We start from the raw sequence: 20,763 nt of genomic DNA on the forward strand, positions 1-20,763 counted from the left end.
AGCCACTTGAATTGAATAAGAAAAAAGAAAAATAGTTGTATTGTTGTGCAAATATTCCTTGATAGTGATAAATCTTGATGTAATTGTGCTTAAAGAAGTATGGAGTTGATGTATATTGATGTGAAGGTGGAGTTATGGTTTGACATAAGTATGGGGTTTTGAACGGTAAATTTTTCACGACCCAAAATCCACTAGTCGTGATGGCACCTAACCCAACCCGCTAAGTAAGCCAACTAATAACTATCCAAATTCAATATTGCTAATAAGTCAATTAAACAAACTAAATTATCTTGATCTATTACATTTCCCAAGGACTGGTAGTACAAATCATGAGCTTCTAAGAATAGAGTTTACAAAGCCAATATGAAAAAAATACATCTTCTGTTTGGAAAGTACATAAACAGAGTTTTATAAAGCTAAGGCTACCATGAACAAGAGGCAGCTACATCAGGGACGCAGGTACACCTTCAAATCCAGCAACCATCGAACGCAGCAACATCGGCATCCGGGATCTGCACGCAATGTGCAGGAAGTGCAGTATGAGTACAACCGACCCCATATACTCAAAAAGTAACAAACCTAACCTCAGGTTGAAAGCAGTGACGAGCTGGAACATAGGTCCGGTCCAACACCAATATCCAATAACCGTTCATAACAATGTACATCATATAAACAAGGAAGTAACTCAGAGATAAAGTGTTCAACTGTTTCACAGTTTTCCCAAAATAGTTCCGCCTTTCAAGAGTATCAGGGAAAACTCAAGTTCTTTACCGAAAACGTCGTGAAATATGAGATAGTTTTAAAAAACTGTATTTTCTTTTCCAAAACTCCTTTTCACAATAAATAAGAAGTTTCATTTCCAAATAGCAAGTGGAGATATCTCTTTATGACCTCATATTAATCTGTGTAAAATGTCATGAATGACGGGATACCGTACAGCATGAGGAAAATGCGTCTCTATGCATGTATGTCATATATGCATGCCAATGTCACGTATCTCAGAGATGAATCATGTACGCACACTCTCAGAGTACTCAACCTCACTGTATCACACGTTCCACTCATCATAATCAACCACTCGGTACTATATATGGCCCATACGGTCCAGGAAAGATCCATCCCGGAATATATACATCACTGACTGTAAGTCACCCAGTACCGAGGAAATAGGCCAATCCAGCCTCATGGAGAAGATCCATCTCCATACCAAGGGAAGATCCATCCCTGAACATAATCAAGTACTTCGGACAAATCCATGTCCACGGAAATCCATCCCTCAATAATATCATCCGCACCCACTGTGGGTGTGCAGACTCCGGAGGGGCTCCTACGGCCTAAGCGCTATAACAAGCCAATCATGGCATAAATCAATCAAGCCCTCGGCCTTACTCAATAATCAATAAAACATGATGTGGCGTGCAGCCTGATCCCATAATTGTCACTCATAATCAGGCTCTCGGCCTCACTCAGTCATCCATCTCTCCAGTCTCACCCACGGGCTCACAATGTCATGAAAATTGACCCGGAACAATGATATGATGTATCAATAAGTAACAAGTGAGACTGAGATATGATATGAATGCATGGATGTGACTGAGTATGAAATATCAGTGAATTCAATGAGATGACAGCAAGAAACGACCACTATGGGTCCCAACAATATAAGCACAAGGCCTAAACATGATATCTAGCATGATGTACAACTCATTTATTTTATCACAAGGTGAAAACACAGATATCCATAAAATAGGGCCACTATTCAGTGCCCTGGAAACAACAGAGTCACAATTCATAAGGTGCACGCACACATGCCCGTCACCTACCATGTGCGTCACCTCAACATCAATCACATAGCACGTAGTTTGGGGTTTTATACCCTCAGCACTAAGTTTAGAAGAGTTACTTATTTTAAACAAGCCGATTCCAACGCCGAGCAAGCCAAACGATGCTCCAAGAATGCCATCACGCGCGTAGCGACCTCCGAACGGCTCAAAACTAGCCAAAAGCAACTCAAATACATCAGATAAAGCTCAAGGAAACAATTACAAATGATAAAGATCGAATCCCAAGTCAAATCCCAAATCCGGCCAAAAATCACACCCGGGCCCATGCCTCGAAACACAACAAAACCGACAAAATCTGACAACCGATTCAATTACGAGTCCAAATATACTAGTTTCACTCAAATCCGACTCCAAATCGGTGTTCATAACTCAAAAATTCATATTATGAAACTTTAGGAAAAAACCCCCAATTTTCTCTTTCAATTCACCAACCAAAAGCTAAAATCGAAGATAGATTCATGAAATATAACCAAGACTGAGTAGAGAACACTTACCCCAATCCTTGTGATGAAATTTGCTCCAAAAATCGCCTCAATCCGAGTCCCACATCTCAAAATATGAAGAAAGAACAAAACCCTCGATTTTATAACTCTGCCCAGCACTTTCGCACCTGCGAACACTTTAGTCGCATCTGCGCACTCCCAGGTGCGCACCCAAATATCGCTTCTGCGCTGCCAATCGCATCTGCGCTCAACCTACAGCATCTGTGCCTTCGCAGATGTGAAGCAAATCTCCGCTCTGCTCCCAGCAATATTTCCGCTCCTGCAACCCCTTGGTCGCTTCTGCGGCCATCGCAAATACGCAAACTAGCCGCAGGTGCGGTCACACCAGAACCACCAACCACCAGCCTTGGCCAAAATCTCCAAAATACTCTGAACCTCGCCCGAAACTCACCCGAGCCCTTAGGGACCTCGTCTGAACATTCCAACAAGTCACATAACATAACATGAACCTACTCGAGGCCTTAAAACACACATAACAACATCGAAACGACGGATCACACCTCAGTTCGAATTCAATGAACTTGAAACTTCAAACTTCCACAACCGATGCCGAAACCTATCAAATCACGTCCGATTGACCTCAAATTTTGCACACAAGTCACATTTGACACTACGGACTTGCTTTAACTTCCGGAATCGGAATCCGACCCCGATATCGAAAAGTCCACTCCCGGTCAAACATCCCAAAATTCCAACTTTTGCCATTTCAAGCCAAATTGCACTGCGGATCTCCAAATCACCATCCGGACGCGCTCCTAAGTCCAAAATCACCCAGCAGAGCTAACATAACCATCAGAAATCCAATCCGAGCTCAAATACTAAAAAGTTAAACTTGGTCAAACCTTTCAAATTAAAGCTTCAAGCTGAGAATCATCCTTTTAAATCAATTCCGAATAACCTGAAAACCAAAACCGACGATTCACATAAATCATAATACATCATATGGAGCTACTCATGCCCTCAAACAACCAAGCGAAATGCAAATGCTCAAAATGATCGGTCGTGTCGTTACATCCTCCCCCACTTAAACATACGTTCGTCCTCGAACGTGCCAAGAGTTGTTCCAAAAGCCATCAAATCACCGTGTAACCTCACTATGCACATACCCAGGGGTGATCTCACGTCACCCTATCCCATATAGGTCTGATAACACAACACGACTGAAATTTCTCAATCCAACCTAGCACATAAGTCTTAGAACCCAATTTCTAACATCCAAAATTTTTTATAAGATCTGAATCTCGCATCTACACACTGTACAAGTCCGAACAAGCTGTATCAAACCTTATACGTAACCCAAGATGTAATCACATGATATACCACATAACTCAAACACTCATAGCGATAACTTCTAATCACAGTAGCTGCTCAAAACAACCCAATACCGGTAATAAACCTCTTTTCAAATAGAGCCTCATTCTAACACCTTCGCATACTGCCAACGAAGAAAGAAACACGTGGAAACTCATAACCATTCGTCAGATCAACAAGTTGTGGAACTCTCTCTCCTTCGATAGGAGCTATAGCAAATTTCTAAGCCGATCAACATCAGTATCCTTCCAAATATATCGCGATCAGATCCAATAGCACCCATTCTAAGCCCAATGACCTCATCACATCCAACACGACCACTCTAGTGACATGATACATCAACACAATCCAAAGCCATAACATGTGCAATTCGTGCACCCAATACCAACATCCCAAATGTACTCAATCATGGAAAATGACATCAGACAAGAGAACCGTCCCGCAAACTCAATGGGTATCACCACGACGCAATGCTAAGAACCCATCACACACCGCAGAACCAAAACTCACGAATCTATCACAAAGGGTCATACCTCTACATAACCCTGCTACAATGTGTGATCCCATTCAAACGCTGGTCTGTATTATATACCTCGAGCCACCCTGCTCAAAATCCATAACCATTCAAAATTTGACATCAAGAACCCAAAGTGCATTACCACAACCACGGAGAGAAAATAACAAAATGCCACCATTCGAAAAGAACATAGCCAACGCGCAATCAATCACGCAATACCCGAATACTCATCTTGCTCAAATTCCCGCTATAATCCCAAATAGAACTGCACCATGTGTGCGTATAACCGACGCTTCACAAGTCCTCGTAACATAGAAGGGTAACTCACAGATCATTTCAGAACACGAAGAAGCTCAAACAACTGAATGACACCTCCCTCAACAATAGCAGTTCGGAGTCAACCAATGGACCCCCAAATCAACTCTAGTCATCCACAAATAGATAAATAACCCTCCGAAAGTCCACAATGATTGAATCACAACACATACTATCCTCTGCCCAACCTTGGATACATGTTCACAGTCCACAACCACAAAATAATCTACTCATGAGAACTCCCAGTCTCCAAATCCATAGAACACACAATCACCATATCTGATCTCAACTCCACTGCTGAATGTCCACACTTATCCAATTACACGGTCATCCCACGAGAAATACTTCTATAGTTCTTCTATGCCACAAAGCAAAATTCGAACATCAGCAGTCGATCAAACAAGAGAATGCCGTAATACCAATGAAGTGTTCATAACCAAAACACATTCCCCCTTCTGAAATGCATGCTCTCATCATGCCATACCAAATAGTAATGTCATTTACCTAGTCATCTAAAACCGTCTATGCTGCCTAAGAAATTACGTCCTTCCCTTCAAAATTGAATCTTGACCTTGCACTTGCCAATTTCAATCCTACAGAACACACCGCATACCATGCCATTATATGAAAGATACGAGAACTTCATAATCCACTCCGAGTCATGAGCAACTACATACTCAATTAGCCAAGAACTTTCCATTTGATCCCATCCAGGAGAAAATCATAATACACAACTTGTCCCACACACCAGTAGGAAATGTACATCTCAAACTGTGGTAGAAACCATCAATAACTCTCCGAAACCCATTTGCACTTAACCAAACCATCAAGACTGAATCCTTCTAACTCAACCAAGTTACGCAAGCCATGAAAACCCGAGGGTATCGCCAATAAACACCTATAGAAACTCACTACATCATAAGAACCAAAATAGCCAATCACATCCGTTACCATGCTGATCCAACCCATTACTAAACCGTCCTATTTATCCGAGTTCCTTCTCCTTCAAATTGATATTTCTCCTCGCCATAATGCCACAATCCTCAACCCAGACTTACCATACGAGACCCTAACATAAAACCACATCGCCCTAAGGCTCATAAGCCGCTGAATGCTCTCTTAAGTACCCCAAAAGTACCACAACCGAGATACCCACTCTGAAGAGACCTTCTGTGAATTTCAAGTTGTTCATCTTACCTTCCTGATACTGAAACGTAGAATCCACAGCGATGTAGAAATACTGCGAGCCTCGACACCATCCAATGTAACTCTCAGCTTCTAGCCACATACAAATCCGCAAAAATTCTCAATTTCCACACATAAATCTTGAATTCATTAGAACCATTCTCGAGAGTTATCCACTCTGCTCAAATCTCAATTAGACTGATCAAACGGGCTGATCAACCTGTGCCCCATTAGCACTCTAACACCCAAGGAAGTAATCCCACCTTAATGCAACCAAATAAATTTCTGCTCCACGCATATTACATCCTTCACCAATAACAACTCAAATTATTCCATGATTCTCATATACTCATAAAGCCTAATACAACTCGTATCCAGAAATCCCCTTACTCGAGTCATCCTTGATCTCAACCTCTGCAAGTCATACTGATTCAACAGTATACCTCAAACTGAAACTAATACGACACATAGCCGTGCAATCAACTTATCAATAACATACTCCCCCACTTGGCTCAAAGTCATAGATCAAAGCACACAAAAACTCACAATGCCCATACTCTTTTACTGCCATAATACCATAGTGAGATTCAACTAAATCCTTCATAAGCTCATGCAACACACACCATCTAGTATTTCAAATCATTTGCAAATCTCGCTTTCACCCTTGTCACAGTCAAGCCCACTCTCATAAGTGATCTAAACTCCAATTGCAACACATGTAACTCACTGGTAAAAGAGAACTCCCAACAAACAACATAGGGATCACACAAACCTCAGGACACCCCGCAGAAGATAACCCACCTCCTTCGCCTCAAACTAACATCTCCTTATACCCTTCCACAGTCATAACCATTACGCAATCACTTAATCTTCCTGAGTCTGAACTCATATCACGACATGAAATCTACTTCACTCCTCAACTAAACAACATGAAAAGATCCTTCAACACACCCGTAACTTGAGACTATGCGTCAAATCAAGCTAGAAACCAAGCACCAAATAGTCCTCTTTACATTACAAGCAACCCTTCTCGTCACATTCAGATAACCCAAACACATCTCGCAGTCACATCATACTCATCACGTAGCCATCCAGCCACAAATTCCACTAATAGGGACACTACTGGACATATAAAGCCAAAGGCACGTGCTCACACAATCAACACCTCGGTGTTCGAACTACAGTCAAAACCTGGCCTCAAGTCCTCCAAACTGGCCCATCATCAGCATACCGAAATCACATCTCGCACCTCTTCTATAGAATCACGAGCCGTCGATGCACAGCTGATACCGAGCGCTCATGTGCGCATACAAATGCGTGGAAGGAATTCAAAGAGTTACGCTTCAAGCTGAATCAATACCGCATGATAAGGAAACAAAGATGGGGAGTATATCCTAAATGCCCTATAGCCTCTCGAAGATAGGTATGGACGTCATCATACAGATCCGCAAGCCTCAACTAGACACTTGCTCATGACTTGTAGAATATATGAACCTAGAGCTCTGATACCAATCTGTCACGACCGAAAATCCACTAGTCGTGATGGCACTTAACCCAACCCGCTAGGTAAGCCAACTAATAACTATCCAAATTCAATATTGCTAATAAGTCAATTAAACAAACTAAATTATCTAGATCTATTACATTTCCCAAGGACTGGTAGTACAAATCATGAGCTTCTAAGAATAGAGTTTACAAAGCCAATATGAAAAAAATACATCTTCTGTTTGGAAAGTACATAAATAGAGTTTTATAAAGATAAAGCTACCATGAACAAGAGGCAGCTACATCAAGGATGCAGGTACACCTTCAAATCCAGCAACCATCGAACGCAGCAACATCGGCATCCGAGATCTGCACACAATTTGCAGGAAGTGCAGTATGAGTACAACCAACCCCATGTACTCAAAAAGTAACAAAACCTAACCTCGGGTTGAAAGCAAAGACGAGCTGGAACATAGGTCGGGTCCAACACCAATATCCAATAACAGTTCATAACAATGTACATCATATAAATAAGGAAGTAACTCGGAGATAAAGTGTTCAGCTTTTTTACTGTTTTCCCAAAATAGTTCCACCTTTCAAGAGTATTAGTGAAAACTCAAATTGTTTACCGAAAACATCGTGAAATATAAGATAATTAAAAAAATAGTATTTTCTTTTCTAGAACTCCTTTTCACAATAAATAAGATGTTTCATTTTCTTTCCAGATAGCAAGTGTGAGATACCTCTTTATGACCACATATCAATGTGTGTAAAATGTCATGGATGACGGGATACCTTACAGCATGAGGAAAATATGTCTCTATGCATGTATGTCATATATGCATGTCAATGTCATGTATCTCAGAGATGAATCATGTACGCACACTCTCAGATTACTCAACCACACTGTATTACACCTTCCACTCATCATAATCAACCACTCAGTATCACACTCTCAGAGTACTCAACCTCATTGTATCACACCCACTCATCATAATCAACCACTCGATACTGTATATGGCCCATACGGCCCAGTGAAGATCCATCCTGGAGTATAAACATCACTGACTGTAAGTCATCCAGTACCGAGGAAACAGGCCAATCCAGCCTCATGGGGAAGATCCATCTCCATACTAAGGGAAGATCCATCCCTGAACATAATCAAGTACTTCGGACAAATCCGAGTCCCACATCTCAAAATATGAAGAAAGAATAAAACCCTCGATTTTATAACTCTGCCCAGCACTCTCGCTTCTGCGTTGCCAACCGTATCTATGCTCAACCTACCGCATCTGCGCCTTCGCAGATGCGAAGCAAATCTCTGCTTCTGCGGGCCCCTGCTCCTAGAAATATTTCCGCTCCTGCGACTCCTTGGTCACTTCTACAGCCATCGCACCTGCGCAAACCAGCCGCAGGTGCGTCACACCAGATCCAGCAACCACCAGCCTTGGCCAGAATCTCCAAGATGCTCCGAACCTCGCCCGGAACTCACCCAAGCCCCTCGGGACCCCGTTCGAACATGCCAACAAGCCACATAACATAACATGAACCTACTCGAGGCCTCAAAACACACATAACAACATCGACACGATGGATCACACCTCAATTCGAATTCAATATGCTTGAAACTTGAAACTTCCACAATCAATGTCGAAACCTATCAAATCACGTTCGATTGACCTTAAATTTTGCACACAAGTCACATTTGACACTACGGACCTTCTCCAACTTCTGGAATCGAAATCCGACCCTGATATCAAAAAGTCTACTCCCGATCAAACATCCCGAAATTCCAACTTTCGCCATTTCAAGCCAAATTCCACTACAGACCTCCAAATTATCATCTGGACGCGCTCCTAAGTCCAAAATCACACAACGGAGCTAACATAACCATCAGAAATCCAATCCGAGGTCAAATACTAAAAAGTTAAACTTGGTTAAACCTTTCAAATTAAAAGCTTCAAGCTGAGAATCATCCTTCCAAATCAATTCCAAATAACCTGAAAACCAAAACCGACGATTTACATAAGTCATAATACATCATACGGAGCTAGACATGCCCTCAAACAACCGAGCGAAGTGCAAATGCTCAAAACGACTTGTCGGGTCGTTACAAAATTATACGTACTAAAGTGCTTAGGGAGGTGTAGTCACTATATCTAAATGTATCATGCCCGTCCCACAGCCTACATTACAACCAATTAAAGTCCTACTTGATCCTTCACTGAATGAGCTCAATTAGTAGAGTAGTACACTATGGGCAATCCTATTGTACGTCTTTTGTGGCATATGAGTGTTCTTCTGAGAGCGAGAGAATTCTTTCTATTTGAAGTTCCTAATTGTTCTCAAATACTATTGTATGTGGAACTACTTTCTATTGTTGTGTGAGGGCACTTGATTCATGAAGGGAAGGTAATGTCATTGACCTCTATGTTAGAGTAAGTGAGCGGGTTGTGAAAATGTGTGGTGCTTTTGAGTCAAATCTTGAGGCGAGGGTGTTATGTTATTGTGCTTGATCTATTTTAAATATTCTTGGTGTGATGAGTTAGGAGAGTTGTTTAAAAAGGTCGTGTCTTAGTCACTTATTGCACTCTAATGCACTGCACTTTACTTGTGTTTGAGCTTTAATTGGTAGTGCTTTGCACTTATTATGTATTTTATGCCTTGTAGGAATGATTCCGAGTGATGTAGATGTTGTGGAGCTGATTTGAGCTATTTGGAGCTTTAAAGTCTGAGTAAAATCCCAAAGTTTTAAGTCGGGATCGTGTTCCGCGGTCGAGTACCATGCCTGGATATCAAAAATCAAGCAAAAAAAAACACTTTGAGAATTTTGCACTGGTGCGGCACGTGGGGCGGGGCGTGGTGCGCCGCAGCAGTGTGTTTTGCTGCCTTGGTGAATTTTGCAAGCTCTCTGAAGATCTCCGCTAAAGCCCCGCGTGGCGCATTGCCCCATGCGGCGCGCCTGTGCAATTTTTCCAGAGCGATTGTCCTATTTCAGCTAGGAAAAGGTGGTATCGTCTGGGCTCGGCCCTACTTAGTATAAATACATGGAAAAACGTTATTTTCTCAACTTTTGACAAACTCTGGACCTAAGGAGGCTAAGAAGGAGTTGGAAGAACACAAGCACAAGGATTTCGTCATTCCTTCCTCACTCAAGACTCGAGTTTGTATTGAATTTATGTTTTCCTACACTTCGATTTTATTTGTGATGAATTACTCCATGTCTATGGAGTAGTTCTTTTTAGGGTTTGATGGATTTGGTGTATTGATGATTGTGGATTATAACTCTAGTTTTATGTATTGAAGCATTTTTGGATGATTTAATTGTTGCATCTATATTCACTCGTTCATGTAACCGAGAGAGGCATAACTTATGATACCGTTGCATTATATTGTTGGTTGAGTTCATTAATTTTTCTTACTAATCGAGAGAGGCTAGTTGAATCATTGATTAAACTTAGTTAGGAGGATAATCGAGAAAGGTTCTCCTAAATACCAATCCACTACGCATTCTTGCATATCTTCATAGTGCTTAAATTGGTTCATCTTGTGAGGTTGAGACTTAATCGAGCGAGAAGTTTCTGCTCAACGTTTCAACTATTAATTGAGTGAATTCGAGAGATTCACTTGAACGGTAGAAGTGAATTATTTAGAGTTAGATCACAAGCAATTATCTTGCACCTATCTTATCAAAACCCTATTTTCTCCCACTGATAATCTTTGTTGCTATTCTTTGTTTCGATTGTCATTAGTCAATAGCCCTAGATTCTTAGTTAATTTTAGTATTAATCATATAAATTCAACTGTCGATCCTCTTGGATAGCAATTAAGCTAGAAACTACAAGAATAATGTTTAATTCCAATCCCTATGGATACAATATTATACTATATTTGATTAGCGAGCATAATTTAAGTGTGTGTTTTGCGCTCGTCAATGCCATAACTCCACGAGTGCATATAGGTATTGTGTTTTCAAATTCGAGTCCAATTCGACTCTCAAATCTCAAGTTTTTATTTTTCAAAATATAGACAAAATTCTCCAAAATTTCTCTTAGAAATTCATGAATTTGATGTTAAATGTCATAAATAATCATGTACTATAATTAAAAAATTGATCAAAATCACTTACCTAATAGTTGTAGGTGAAAATTCCTCCTCAAAATTGCCTCTTACCAAGTCTAAGGTTACAAATATGAAAATGAGACTAAGTCCCATTTTTCTAGCCCTTTTGTTCAATTGCAAAGACCTGTGTTCGTAATTGTGAACCATCATAACTACAAAAAATTACTCGCAAATGCGGCGCCTGAAAGCCCAGGAAAATGTAGCACATGCGAGACTGACTTCGCATTTGCGAAGTCTGTCCCTTCAGCAAATGCGACCTACTCAGCCTAAGCCTAAACTTCGCAATTGTGAGTAAGGCATCACAAATGCGATACTTGCCCCTTCGTGTCCACATCCCAATTGTGATGCTAGTGCTCGCAATTGCGATAACTGGAGCACCAACACACCAACAACCTAAAAATGAGCTCAAACCAATCCGAAACACGTTCGAAACTCACCCGAGCCCCGGAGCTCCACACCAAACATCCACACAAGTGTAAAAATATCATATGAACTAGCTCACACGATTAAAATATAAAAATAACATTCGGAACCACGAATTGGACCTCAAAACGCATGGAATTCAAAAGGAAACTCAAGAATCTCTAGAATCACAACCAAGCGTCCGAATCCTATCAAACCAACTCGGAATGACACCATATTTTGTAGACAAGGTCTAAATAACAAAACAGACCTATTCCAAGTTCCAAAAGTAAATTCCGTACCCGATAGGCATAAAGTCAACCTACGGTAAATCTAAGGAACTTAAAAACCTTCAAATTGTCAACTTTCGACAAAACAAGTCAAATCAACCTGGGAACTCCGAACTCAATTCCGAAAATACTCCCAAGTCCAAAATCAAGATACGAACATATTGGAGCCATCAAAATATCGCTCAAGGGTCCTTTTCACAAAAGTCAATTCTAGGTCAAACATTTCCAACTTAAGCTTCTAAACCAACTCAAGGATCCAAATCATTCCAAAACTTTCCCGAAACGAAACTAACCATCCCGCAATTCATGAAACTACAAATACACATGTGAAAAGCTTCAAAAGGGGAAGTTGGACTCTAATACACAAAACGACTGATCGGGTCGTTACAGCACGCAAGGTGTCTGTCGCGTTCGCGATTGGTAATCCCCCCAATGCTTCGTGTTCGCGACCTACCTCTCGCGTTCGCATAGAGCAACCAACCCCAGCCCAAGAATTCCCCTTCCCAATCGCGAGAGAGTCTTCGCGATCACGAAACACTGTGCACAAGAAAAAAACCACAGTTCTATAAGTCCAAAAATAGTCCAGAACCTATCCGAAACTCACCCGAGCTCCTCGAGCTCCAAACCGAACATGGAGACAAGTGTATAATATCATATAAACTTGCTCGCTGCCTCAAATCATCAAAATAACATCATATAAAAAGAATCAATCATCAAAACTCAAGATTTCAACTTGAAAACTCATTTTTCACAATCTTTCACATAATGTGTCGAAACGTCTCGAGTCACTCCGGACCTCAACCAAACGTGCGTACTAGTACAAAAGTATCATATGAATCTACCGAGATCGTCAAAATATCGATCCAAGGTCGTTCACCAAGAACGTTGACCGAGGTCAGCTCAAGTTGTTTTTAAAGCTAAAAATCACATTTTCTTTAGAAAAATTCACGTGAAAACTTTTCAAAAAATAATACGTACCACACATACAAGTCATATGCCATCTAATGAAGCTATAAGAGGTCTCAAAGCATGAAAATAAGGACTAGTACTCAAAATAACCTATCGGGCCCTTACATCTTATAAGAATATTCTGCACAATCAAAACAATAAAATTCTTTAAGTTTGTAACTCAAGTTAATTTTCATAAGGACTATAAATCTAATAATAGTACGCTCCTCTATTTTTTTGGTTTTCTATCCGATCTCTAGTATTTGCATTGATGCCGATTAAGTCCAGTTCCGCGACAGAAAATCTCATATTGATAAAGTCAATTTCATACAGGACTTAAATCCAATACATTAGATTAAGGATGAATATGCTAGATTCACAAGAGTTGACGGAATCTTCCAAGTATCATTGCAGTGAGATTAAATTATACTTTCATTTTATAAACTATCATAAATAATTAATCATCATTTATACTATATTACAAATAACTGTCTTTTGTATTAATACTATTTTTCTTTTGGTTTACAAGAGTCAACAATTTTCTCTTTTTCTTTTCTTTTATAAAAATAAAAAAAATCTGTAAAACCCAAAGGAGGCAATGACCAAACCAAAAAACGACAAGTTAGATGCTAATTTTTTCTTTTAAACAGATCTAGATTCTCAAAATTTTACTTTTAAAAAATTTATTATAGCAACACTAAATGTTATTGAATTTTACTTTCATGGAACAAGAATAATAGATAAATAGATTATGACACAATCATATAAATACATGGATTAGGTATTCTTAAAGTTTCTTTCTTAATACTTAATTTATAAGAAAGAAAAATAAATATGAAATATTAAAATAGGAAAAAAGTGGGTAAAGTTTTTTTTTCCTATCGAGTTTTCTTAATTGGCACAATATTTATCATTTTCAAAAACTTACAAACATTTATCATTACTTTTTATAACTTAGATATACTTTTTATAACTTAGATATATAGGAAGCCCCTTAAACTTGTCCATTTTTAACATCTAAGCACTTTAACTAACCCTATGACCTATTGAGCACGTCATCTCAATTCTAACTTAGTATTATAGCCTGTTTGGTCAAGCTTCTAAAATCAACTTATTTTGAGAAGTGATTTTCTCAAAATTACTTTTTAAAAAAGTGCTTTTAGTGAGAAGTAGTTTGTGTTTGGCGAATTAATTTGAAAAGCACTTTTGAGCAGTAATTAGTGTTTGGCCAAGCTTTTGAAAACTGCTTCTAAGTGTATTTTTCTCAAAAGTGCTTCTCAGAAAAGTGCTTTTTGATAGAAGCTACTTTTTTCTGCTTCTCCAAAACTGCTTCTGCTTCTTCTTCTCAAAAGCACTTTTTTCCCTTCGAAAAGCTTGGCCAAACACCTCAATTTTTTGCCAAAGTGTTTTTGGCCAAAAAAAAAAAAAGGCACTTTTGACCCAGAAAAAAACTTGGCCGAAAAGGCTATTAAACACTAGAAGCTGACGTGGCAGAAACAGTGAATCTCACCTTATCTGAGCGCGTGAACCAGCTGGAAAAGAGAACTGAACTAGTCTTCTTCTTCACCAATCAAGCCATACGCCATTATCTCACACCTCACGACACTTCCCCTCACTATTTACAGAAAAATTCCAATTCTTTCAAAAAACCAATCTGGTCACCTTCTTGATCTCCCTTTTCACAACCAGATTTCCTAGTCCTATTTCCTACTCGAATATCACCATTGATTTTTCTCTTTTTGCTCTCAGTTTTTTTTTTACTGAAAAACAAAAATCTCTCTCAAAACTTACAAACCACCATGGATATGGCCCCTCTCTCTCTTCAGTACCATAGCTTAACCAAACCATACAAACAAACAGAAACCCAACACACAAAGTTGCATACAGAAGTCCAAGAATACATCCAGCAATAAATAAAGAAAAATGCACACCCAACTTCAGAGAGGAATTTTCGACTAATCACACTTTTTATTTTCGTAATTGTTGTTGTTCTCGTTGGGGCTAGTGACGTGAGGTCTGTTGGTTTATTCCCAAAATAACAATCTTACTTCCATTATAAGTAGAGCCAAAAGCATTTTCCTTAATTAGTCGTTTGATACTTCGTATTGCCAGAATCTATAGAACTTGGCTATATTTTGATGGATGACACTAGACGATCGCGGCGGAGATGATCTCCAATCTGATCTAACGGAGTAAAGTCATAAAAAAAGAAGGGAAATCCCCGTATGGGAAAAGAAGACCAAGAGAGAAAAAAAATCATAAACTAACATAATAAGCTATAAGTAATTAAGATTTGGGAGCAACTAATTTTCTGGGAATAAGAAGATGGACATGGGAGTACAGTTAGAAAAAAATAGAGTTGCTTTATCTTTTTTAATGTTCAATAATTAAAACAAATGTTTCGTTTTTTTATTTTTGGAAATATCTACATGTCCAATTTCATTGGTTCTTTGCCACATCACGACTGTGAACTACACGCATTTTGTTTTCTAGCTTTTTGTATCTGATGGCACAATTTGTATAGAGATGGAGGGCTCAATAGGTCATGGAGTTAGTTTAAGTGTCTAGATGAAAAACAAGGACAAGTTTAAGGAGTTGTCTATGTATTGAGCCTATTTTTAATAATATAACGTTGATTTCTATAGATCTATACTAGTAGGGTGTTGCCCGCGCTGTGCACGGGCCCAACATGAACGAAGAATCTAAGATGGTAACAGGCTACTCTTCCTTGGGGATGATAGGCAAGCATGAATTTAAATTATTTAAGATGGTAACATGCTGCTTTTCCTTGGGATGATAGGCAGCCAATGAAGTTAAAATCCATCATTGTAAAAAGGCTAAATAAACTTTCGATAGCATGAGCTTTTTGACTTATTAAGAATTTAATTTGCCAATCATGCTCTAAAATTATCAGTAACTATTTAATGCAGAGAATGAAAAGATGTAAGCATTTTGTGCAAGTAGTAAACAGTTGAGATCTTTGCTTTATAATTACGACATAGCAACTTATCCCAGTTCCAGTTACACAATTTTTTCAGTTTTATGAAGTTATTATGGTCAGTATGTCTCAAAATAGTTCTCTTCTAGAGTAATGGACATCCAAAACTCTAAGCTCCACAAGTGTCAAAAAGCCAGAAAAGAAGGCCTAACTCTAGTTTTTGCTATTTCATTGTGAATTTAAAGGTACAAAACTCAACTCCTCAAAGTAAACGGTTATAATGATGGCCTACAAATAGCTTGCACTGAACTATTGCCAAAACAAAAACTCAGTTAGTCATGTTCCAATCTTGTGGCTCCATGAAGTGCACAATTTTTGTATAGCTTTGAGAGTAGAGTAACTTTCGGCTCATTAGTGTTCCCATAACTCAATGTAGTAGCTTGGCAACCTGTGTTTTTAAGATTTTATAGAATGAAAAACTATTAAAGAAAATAAATGACTAAAATTAGTTTAAGCGCTAAAACGAAGCTCTCTGCAATGATAGGCAAGTTAGCACTATATTATCCAGTACACGTTGTTGATGTCGATCCTAACATATAGTAACAATTATCATATAACAAAAAATTTTGACGCCATACTTCTTCACTTACCACAACTCCAAATATGCAGAAGTGGTTAACTATATATTTGCGTTATTAGAAGCAGTTGATGAATCATGAAGTTGGAATGCATTTGCTAGGACATGCAGACATGAGGCATGTTAATTAATTAATGCCAGTGTATCAATCTACCCACATATAGAGATAACCAGTGGTCATGAGTATATGAAGTTCGAATATGCAAAAAATTTATCAATATGGCAGTGAAATGCATACACGTCGAGCAAGGATGAAACTCCTAACCACCACAATATGCCAGAAGAGGAAGGGCTGAAGCTCATAACAATCAACAGTATATTAGAAATGCATAAGTGAAACCAATGCCTTTAAAGATCTTGGTATATCATGGACTTCAAAAACTAAGGAGGTACACCGAAAGTACAAAAGATGTAGCCAACTGCACCATCACATCATGGACTTCAAAAACTCCAAGAAAGGCTGGGTTTTCCAGACGACTACTCCTACACCATGAATATAGTGTTCGTAAACACCTATATTTTAGGATATAAGAATGTAATTTCTTTCTTTCAAACTATCTATTATTTCTTTCCAACCATATAATCCACATGATGCACATTGGGCAGAGTCTTTTTCTGCCTTTTCTCCATCCTCTGTCGTTGACATACATCGCTCTATTTTGAAATTACACTGTAAGTGCAATTTAACATATAGCTCTGTAGTTCTTACCATACGAAAAAGTTATCTAGCATCCCTTCACAAGATCAAGTTGTATCAGTTTTTACTGCAAGTTATACTATATTCTTAATTTGATTATCAAGTTCTTGCTTATTTACACAAATTCCAACACCCTCTATTAGAAATCAATGCAAAAATTACAAAATCCCAACCAATCCTATAGCTCTGACCGCAAAGCACAAGGATAAACTAGTCAGTAAATTTGTCCTCTGAAGGTAAATTTTTAACAGAGTCAAGCTAGTATTATCAAATATTAGGAAGATTTATACTCTATTCATTGTAGGACTAACAAAGCAATCATAAAATTACAATACGCAAGAGAGACATAATGCCACAACCTGTAGCTGGAAATGAGAAAACAGAATTATCACAAGCTATAGGTGTACGGTTCATTAAGGGACATATTTTTGTCTTTACAAAGGACTCCAGAGAAAAATTCATCTAAAAAAAATATAACACCCCAATGCAAAAACAAGAATTTTCCTGGTAACTATTACGTGTCTTTTGTATTGTGAGACTATTCAAAAGATTGTATGATAGACTAATGAATCTTTAATCATAAATGGACTTATCAAATGAAATTAACATTGAAAATATGCATGAAATTAATGCACTTCATTTTTAAATTATTAACCTTCAGCCCTTGAATTTCGGTGACATACCTGCTATGCTTTTTCCGGTTAGTTGGATCAGAAGTCTAATAGCCTTGCAAGGATAAGTTCTAGTGAGAAAGCCCTTGGGGATGGCTCTTAGATTTAGATGTAAGGCCATATATTCGAACATGGAAATACCTTGTTCGACCAAATACACATGCCAACCAACCCATGGTGAATTGAAGGTACAGTCCACAGGAAAATCTGCCAGAACGACATGGGAAAAAAATAAGAGGATCTTAGAATACAATTCAAATGCATTACAACTACATGTGTATCTAATTGACCAAACTATTGAGAAAATAAGATGTCACCAGTGTTTTCTAAGTGAACAAAAGATAATTCTCAAGTGCTATGCTAATACTGATTTTTCTTCTCTTTTTTTTTCCTTAGAGCAGATTCCAGCAGCATCAAATGAATACCAAAAATAGAGAGTTGGACCTCATGTTCAGGTTTTCATTCAAATGTAAAACCTTACTTGCGGGACTGATTTCAACTTCCATTGCTTGAAAGATAGTAATTTATTATATCTTAAATGGAGGCATGATCATCAGAAATGGCAATACTTATGAAGCGTATATACGATATGTCAATCTGAATAAGGTCATGAATGCATAGTGGAATAGAACAAAGTAAATACTGATCTTTACTAATGAAGAAGGACATCATAATATGAACGATAAAGCCTCCACACATCAAAAAATGAGTTTAGAGTTATGAGTATGGATATCTTCCTACCGAAGTTCATATGAAATATACAATCATTTAACGGGATACATCTCAATACTCAAATAAACCTCCATACAACAATCAATAGTGGAGCATAAGGTAACGAAAGCAAGCGGATACAATTGCTAACAGATAATCAAAGAACAAAATCCCAAATATTTTGCTTGATTACATTGATTAAATGTATTCAACAGTCTGAAAAATCTCATATAACTTTGGATGGTAAGTGTAATAAATCTCAATTCACAATAGAAAAGAATCTCACGGATTTCCGGCTCAATTTACTTTAAGAGTACTTATTATTTATTTTTTTAAACCCTTTTTCTTTATTCTTTTTTTAATCATTTGGGTTCCTACAGCTTTTAACTAAAAATTTAGAATTCAGTTGATTAAAATTTTCATCATCTTTTTGCTAAAGAGGGACATCATGTAGAGTTTATCAATACCTGTAAAGTGATGTTAATATTTGGATATGTTTTTTGTTTTTCACTTAAGCTTTTGTATTTAGGTAGTTTGTTTACGTCTAAAGTGTCTGCAGTTTGTTTTCCTCGAGTATCATGTAAAAAGTAGTAATTTTTAGATGGCATGGTCTGCTAATGCTCTCTCGATGTATATGCTTTAGCCACAGACACTTTAATTTTGATGAGAGACGGGGCTATTTCAGATAGATTTGTCAAAGAAGTACCAATTAAATCAAAGGGATTTGTATGAAATTATTTCCAATGATTGTCTCTTACCCAAACACAGCATAATCCTTTATTCATGAAGAATATAAACATAGTTTCCCAATATAAATTTTTAAAATGTCATTCAGAGGCAAATAAGATAGTCAGAACTTAGAAGCATGTTTATTTTTTTACAAAATCTGAATTTACACCACTATTGGAAAGGGAAAAAGATTGCAGATAGTTCCCCCACATGCGGTCAGTTCATTTAGACATGTTATCAAATACCTCTCGGTACATCAGCGTATAAATCGAATAAAGCAACCCAAATGAATGTGAAAATCCAATAAGACTATCCGAAAGAACATAGGAACTGCCAGATACCACCAAAACCACATTAGCAATAACAGAGTACGTCAATGAAAGGGCGAATACATAAAAGTTAATCAGAATTGAACCGAGAAAAAAAAAAGCACACACCAGAGACATCGCTGCATGGATGTGCAACATTTGCCAATATACCAAGCAAGAAAAGAAAAAATTCAAATGAAATCACAAAAAAAGAGCATAGCAGTAGAAGCAACAATGGCTAGCAACCAAACAAAAAGAAAAATTTAAACAAACAAAGTCATTCACCCATAACTGAGAAGACAAAGGCAATCAAACCCAAACTTATTGGAGATGAGAAGCCTCAATCACTTTGAGCACACCAGTGTCTCGAGAAGAGAATTTATTGTTTTAATTGTTTGCCTCTAAAGTGACACAAAGTTGTGGAGGATCCAGCAATTTCGGGAAGAGAATTTAGCAGCAGAGAAGCGTAAGTGAGAATTGAGAAAGGAAGGGACAGAAGTGGGAGATAGAATTAACCATTTCGTCCAGTTAGTGGGAGACAGAAATACACGTGTTAATAACAGTAGTACAGGTGTTTAGAGAGGGATAGATAGACGTACACCTGTCAATAAAAAAAATTGTTTTTTTTTTTGCTGTGACCTGTCAATAAAAATTGTTCACACTGGAACGAATTCGAGAATACATCTCTTTTTGCTTCTTGTACAATTGCCTTTAGCATGTATTCGTCCCATTTAACTCCCGTTTCTAAATAATTTATATTTATATTTATAATTTATCTATCAATATCTATCTATATATATATATATATATATATAAGCACGAATGTTTCACGCTAAATATTGAGTTATAAAAATATCCTCAGAATATTGGTAAACTTTTTTACCCTTAAATTTTTGAATCAAGTTAGGATAAAATTGTAATCACCTAAACCTCCTGCATATTTGTAGGGAAAACACTGCTAATAGCAATATGCATCCGATTTCTCCTTCTCAATTTCCGTCTAAGTTAAGAACCCCACTTGGACAACACCACCGTAAACTAATGTGACTTGTTATTTGTATGTATATATTCCAATTAAATTAGATATCTAATCTCCTACCTAACAAAGGTACTAAACGTAGTCCTAATCTGATATTAACTCACAAGACAA

General features: G+C 37.9%; 1 protein-coding gene across 6 annotated transcripts; it reads right to left on the reverse strand.

The window, feature by feature from the left end:
* Positions 1-15,886: 15,886 nt before the first annotated feature.
* On the reverse strand, positions 15,887-20,149 carry LOC109206325. 6 transcript variants are annotated; one of them, XR_002064828.1, is made up of 4 exons: positions 19,899-20,140; positions 19,551-19,635; positions 17,878-18,072; positions 15,887-16,308 (listed from the first exon to the last, which is right to left on the reverse strand). XR_002064828.1 is itself a non-coding variant. In XM_019369144.1 (3 exons), the coding sequence occupies exons 1-3, from the start codon at positions 19,900-19,902 to the stop codon at positions 16,193-16,195; spliced, it is 315 nt and encodes a 104-aa protein (XP_019224689.1). In that variant the 5' UTR covers positions 19,903-20,136; the 3' UTR covers positions 15,887-16,192. The 6 variants fall into 6 exon arrangements, 3 of the variants coding, with proteins under 3 accessions (XP_019224689.1, XP_019224690.1, XP_019224691.1); XR_002064827.1 differs by having other exon boundaries at positions 17,878-19,635; positions 19,899-20,149; XR_002064826.1 differs by lacking the exon at positions 19,551-19,635 and having other exon boundaries at positions 19,906-20,137.
* Positions 20,150-20,763: the final 614 nt, after the last annotated feature.

The sequence above is a fragment of the Nicotiana attenuata genome, unplaced genomic scaffold, assembly GCF_001879085.1.
Source record: "Nicotiana attenuata strain UT unplaced genomic scaffold, NIATTr2, whole genome shotgun sequence".
In the NCBI taxonomy this organism is placed as follows: domain Eukaryota; kingdom Viridiplantae; phylum Streptophyta; class Magnoliopsida; order Solanales; family Solanaceae; genus Nicotiana; species Nicotiana attenuata.